This window comes from Chionomys nivalis, chromosome 17 (genome assembly GCF_950005125.1).
Source record: "Chionomys nivalis chromosome 17, mChiNiv1.1, whole genome shotgun sequence".
In the NCBI taxonomy this organism is placed as follows: Eukaryota; Metazoa; Chordata; class Mammalia; order Rodentia; family Cricetidae; genus Chionomys; species Chionomys nivalis.
Genome location: NC_080102.1, coordinates 25,532,007 through 25,538,006, shown reverse-complemented (window position 1 = coordinate 25,538,006; position 6,000 = coordinate 25,532,007). Strand labels below are relative to the sequence as shown.

At 38.8% G+C, this 6,000-nt stretch overlaps 1 protein-coding gene across 2 annotated transcripts in view; it reads left to right on the top strand.

The window, feature by feature from the left end:
- Positions 1-646: 646 nt before the first annotated feature.
- Positions 647-6,000, top strand: part of Tmem71 (transmembrane protein 71) — a 40,876-nt gene continuing 35,522 nt past the window's right edge. For both annotated transcript variants that reach the window (XM_057792267.1, XM_057792268.1), the window contains exons 1-3: positions 647-728; positions 2,159-2,219; positions 5,632-5,844. In XM_057792267.1, the coding sequence (XP_057648250.1) occupies positions 689-728; positions 2,159-2,219; positions 5,632-5,844 (314 nt within the window). In that variant the 5' untranslated portion in view covers positions 647-688. The remainder of the gene's footprint in view (positions 729-2,158; positions 2,220-5,631; positions 5,845-6,000) is intronic.

The following is a 6,000-nucleotide window of genomic DNA, read 5'->3' as shown; positions in this document are numbered from 1 at the left end:
GAGTACACTTGGATGTATGCTTACTTTGTAATTGAAAAGTAAATTATATGCTTTCAGGAATGGAGCTTTGTGATCTGGGTGGTGGTATGCTATTTGTAGCTCAGGGTAGCTTATGCTGTTTAGGAATGTTCAAACTGATAGCCACCACAAAAGGCACCCGGCTTCTCCATGGTCACTTGTCAATGGTTCATGTTGTTGAGCAAAGAAGACAGGCACCAGTCCCTAAGCACTGTCTGCAACTTGATAATAAAGTTACATTCTGCAGGCTGCTTTAAATACACGTGAGTTTGTTTCAAGGACTCTAGAACCAACCATGCTTTCAGATTTCTTAATTAAGTAAGGCACACTATTTAATCTGGAGGACAAATCAACCTTTGTAAGTATTGCTTTCCTCCCAAAACGGGGTCCTTATTTACAGAATATTCAACCTTATGCAATGAGACAATGAAAAATAGAATTTGAAGTCTTTGAAGCAGGCACCACTTCATTGAAGTCCCACAATCTGGTCTGCTGTCTTCAATCTTACGTCTCTCTATCATTTCAGCAAACAAATCTGACTAGTACAATTAGTAGATGCCATCTGTTTTGGCATCATTTGTCTATTTTTAATATATGGTCCATCTTTTTTTTAAACATCTTTTGCAGAAAAAAAAAAATCTGTGAAGTTTGAACAAGCGGCCTTCTCAAGATGTACCGAGTCTCTCAACTGATGTCGACACCAGTAGCAAGTAAATGTGAAACTGCTCTGTGCAATTATCTTTGAATGATTAGAGTCCTCTTAGCAATTTCCTTGCTTTGATTTTGCTGATACTTAGACCATTAGCCATCTGTCAGTAGCTTGTGTTTCTTAAATGCCAGTGTGTGCTTTGGCAATGATTTTGACTTCATTTCTTTCCTTGAGAGAAATGTGGCATTTTTTTTTCTTTTTAGGAGAAAAAAAATCACTGTTTTTTTTAGATGCCTATGCATAAATGTGAAAGGAGACTGTTTACTGGCTACAATTAAGATGCAAAACTGTCTACAAAAAATGCTGAAAGATTGATAGCTACTTGCAGAAAATAAGGGCGTTGTTGAAACGGTAGTGGTTTTGAGTTTCTTCCTTCCTCTTATTTTTCTGCCTACACCCCCTTTCTCTCCCTCTCTCACACCCACAGTTTTCTACTCATAATAAAGGTCCAAGCTGAAAGTCTAAATTACCTTATTTGTTTTTAGTAGTATTTGTCAGTAAGGAAACCAAGTTTCACTAAGCCCCACTGTTAGAAGTCTTGCTACCATCAGTGCCTGTTATAAAATTATGTGGCACAGCTTAGGCTATTAATAATCTGCAACCCTCCTCCAGGTGAAGCCCATTGTCATAGGTCAGAGTTTGTATTTAAGTCTTCTTTAATGAAGATCTCACAGGCTTCATACCTTTAAGAATCATATATTTAAAAGAAACAAAATCAAACCCAGGGCCGAGGATGTGGCACTGTGATGTGACGTGTTCACCACGTAAGTATAAAGACATGGATTCAGATTCACATCGCCCACATAAAGGACTGGGTATGATGGATGATGGTACCTGTAATCCTGGTACTGACAGGAGACATTCGAGGAGAATTGATGAGATCTAGAGAGAGACTTTATCTCAAAAAGGTGAAGAGCAATAGAGGAAGACACACGCACACACACTTGCACACACAAAATGAAATTTCTATGCTCCGCCCAAACAATGCCTTCTGTTTGCTGTTGTAGAAATCTACAACGCACAAATAACAAAACTATGGCCAGTGATTGAATTTCTCAGATTATGGAGTAAGCTACCATAACCAACACATTGAGCCACGGATTTTGATTTTTTTTTTACAACATCACACAAATTTCTTTCTCTTTTCCATTCACAAACTCAGTTTGGTGGCCATGGTTTAAAGAAAATTTTCAAGGACTGTGGAGAGTGAGAAAGGACAGAAGACAGAAATTTCTTGATTGTTTTATGCTTCCCATAGGGAATAGGTGACAAGTTGGTGGCTTCCCCGAAACTAGCTTTTCACACCGCTCTATTACATTGCTGTCTTCTTGCTAAGACATCTAGACATACCTGCTCATGGGTCTCCACTGTGGCCAATTGTGATCATACATGTTAGTGAGATGTTGAAAATTTCTTTTTTTCCTTACACAGATTCCACCAGGTCACACAGAGGACATTCTGGAGAGCTGTCCCCCAGATGCATTTTCCCAAGGTACGTCACAGGGCTTTTCTCTGTCAAATCAAACTTCCTTCCGGCCCATCTTATTTTGTCTTCTTTTAAATGGACCATGGCTATATATTTTCTGCCTGTGCATTAGTAACTGAAAACTTGTCTACTCTAAGAATGACTTGTTTTTCCTTTTCAGTGTGAGTATGTAGGCAGGTACGATCATTTCTTTATTGGGTGGAAAACTACATTGAATTCTTAGATATCACTGGGTTTTTGTTTCTTAAGCTGGTGTCTTAGCTGCCTTCTTTTGCCATGATAAAGCACCATGATGACAAAGACAACTTATAGAAGAAATTGTTTATGGATGCTTACAATTCTAGAGTGTTACAGTTCATGGCCATCATAGAGGGGAACATGGTAGTAATCGGGAAGGCATGGTCCTGGAGCAGCAACTGAGAGCTTATGTGTGATCCAGAAGCAAGAGGTAGATAAAGAAAGAACTAACAGGAACAGGCATGGACTTTTTAAACCTTAAAGGCAGTCCTCAGTGACACATCTCCACCAACAAGACCACACCTCCTAATCCTACTCAAACAGTTCTACCAACTGGAGACCAAGCATTCAAATGTGCGAGCCTGTGGGGATCATTCCCATTCAAACCACTTTTGTCTTCCCACTTCATTTTACAAGGGTCAGAGTATTTACCAGCAAGCTGGCCATATTTCATATTCTGCTCACACTAGTTGATTTCATCGTTCTCTTCTACCCTGCAATGGAATCTTTGTTTTCCTTTCCATGGGCTTTAGTTGAGGTTTCCTCCAGCATTTTCCGAAATGTACCTGCAAAATAAGAGAATCTAATACTGATATTAGAATCTGTCCTTCCTGTAAACACCAGGTCTTCTGATACTACCACATGAGTCAGCCAAGGATATATAGGCAGAAATAAGAATTTGTGTTGGGTCAGTTTAACTAGGATTCCATCCTAACTCCCCTGTATGCTAAGTATCCCTGCCTTTTAGAGCGATTTACAAAGGGCAGAACAAATAAAAATTTGGGGGCTATCTACATGGTGCAACTTCAATAATAATTTCTTTTTCTTCTTAAGATTTATTTATTTATTATGTATACAATATTCTACCTACATGTCTGTCTGCAGGCCAGAAGAGGACACCCAATCTCATTATAAATGGTTGTGAGCTGCCATGTGGTTGCTGGGCATTGAACTCAGGATCTCTGGAAGAACAGCCAGTGCCCTTAAACTATGAGCCATCTCTCCAGTCCGTTCAACAAATAATTTCTATTAATTAGTATATTATTAACAGCAAGCTCATGTGTTAATTGTTCATAGGTTTTTAAATTGAAAAGTTAGAAATGTCTGTGGGAAATATAGAAAGAGGGGATGAGGCATGACTTACAACCTACAATAGATGAATAACTACACAAACTTTTTAAAGGCTATGGTATGGTCTGTCCCTTCATCAACAGCAGAAAACAAAATTCTCCCAGGACTTGTTCAGTCATCTCTCAAGACAAGAAAGGACTTGTTGTTTGGGAAATTGAGCAAGTTGTTGGTTGTTTGTGTATGTAGATTCCTGAAATCCATTGAAAAGAGCCTATTGAGTGACAATAAGCCTCTGGAATTGCTCTAGTATAATTCAAGTGAGAGTCAAGACCTAAAGGTAGTTTTGCTAACCACTGAAAAGATTTACTATCACCAAGAACACTCCTTTACAAGTATGTTGATGTAGCAAGAATATTTCCATTTTTTATGGACAGTCAAGAAAGAAGAGAAAAACTTAAGGACACTTGAAAGGAGGGATGCCCAGGGTTAGAAAAAACTGAGGTTGATAATAATTGTTAAAGATTGAACCTTATAGGGCAGCTAGAAATGCAGGTCCAGAGCTCTGTAGTTCCCAAGAGCCCAGTGCACTATGGATATCTCCATTAATTCTTGAGAAGGCAAACAATATGGAGAGGAAAACATAGGTAAGGAGGCCAAAAAAATAATACTAGAAATTTGTAACTCACCTCTCACTCAGAAGCATCAAGATCTTGGACAATTATTATCTGTTGTTATTACTAGTGCCTTCCTTTCCTTTTCTACAAAAAGAGGAAATGATGAACAAAAATAATACTGAAATGAAGTGGTCCAGGCCTCTCTGGAGAGAGGTCGTTTCTGGCTTTCCAAAGTCTCAGGTCCCTGTACTTGTACCGTTCAGTATTTTCATCAGTGATTTAAAGTAAGAACCTGGCACCATCAGTAAGTCTATAAGTTGTTTTTGATCGGCAGGAAAGTATTCAAAATTATTGGGGCATTTTTTGAACAGAGTGTGTTTCAGTGATTCTCCTCCCTCTGTTCTCCCCACTCTTGTCGCCCCTAGGCTTCCCTTCTCCTCCTCTAAATTCTTTCATCAGTCTTCCTTTCATCTTTCATGTCCTGTGTGTCCTTTCTCCTTCTCTCTATCCTTCTTTATCACCTATTTTTATTTTTCTCAGTCTTCTTTCTAGTTTATTAGCTTTTACCTACATTTCCATTTTAATGAAATTATACAAAGACATTAAAACTATTACATTGATAGAGTTAGTGTCATAGTTACCTTCAATTTGACAGTTGACACACCATTAGAGTCACTTGTGAGAATTATCCTCCACCAAAGAACTGCCTCAATTAGATTGACCTATGGCCATGCCTATGGGGCATTTTCTTACTGGCTACTTTTTTAAGTGGTGCCAGCCCTAGACAGGTGGACCTGGGCTATGTAAAAAAATTAGTTTAGCAAACTAGAGGAAGTAAAACAATAAGTTCTATTCCCTCAGGTTTCTGCTTCAAGTTCCTGCCTTGTCAGTCCTTGAGGTTGGACTGTAACCTGTAAGATGAAATCAATTCTTTAATCCCCAAGTTGCCTTTAGTGCAAATGCTTAACACAACAACAAAAAATTAAATTAGGACAGTTAGAATCCCCCCAAAATTCAAAAACACAAAACATGAACACATATAAATAGTAGCCAACATGTTTGGTTTAGAACGTTTAGAATATGCAAGATGTCAGTATTAAGAACTGTTCATGAAAGTATTTCATCTTCAGTGTACAGATTTTTGATGTACAGGAAATGAACAGGAAAATAACATGTTTCCAACATCCAGAAAAGGCTGTTTGGCCATATTTTCAAAAGAATGGACCAATATCAAGTGTGTAGTAAATCCATCATAAGGTGATGAAGCTGACTGGCCAGAATGTTGTCACCAAAATTCAAAACAGAAAGAACTAAATGCTGTGTGGTTCAAAGCTCTGAAAGTTAAGAACGCCATTGCTAAGGGCTGAGGAAGTATTTGGCAGTCTTTATTACGAAGAATGAAATTACCTTCATAGTGTCTAGATGGTCCTATGGGGTTTGTGTGATTGTAAGTACTTGGTAGTGACTTAAAGGACCTTTTCTTTTTTCCTTTTTAGCTTTGATTGTGGCTTCTTGGATGGAGAGAGTTCTTTTGAATGCTGCTCCATAGACCCCCTGACAGGCTCCCACTATGTCTGTCGCAGAAGCCCCCGACTCCTCACCAATGGCTACTACATTTGGACTGAGGACAGTTTCCTTTGTGACCCAGATGGTCATATCACTCTGAACCCCTCCCATACCAGTGTTATATACAAGGAGAACTTAGTTAGGTAAGTAGAGAACACTGTGTAAAGGCATCTCTTAGGGCCATTCTGCCCAGCGTTCGTTCATCCACACATTGATAAGCAGCTCAATGCTGCCCAAAAGTATGGGAATAAAAGAGGAATTGGAAGCCAGGGAAGCAAACATGAAAACAAATAAAAGTA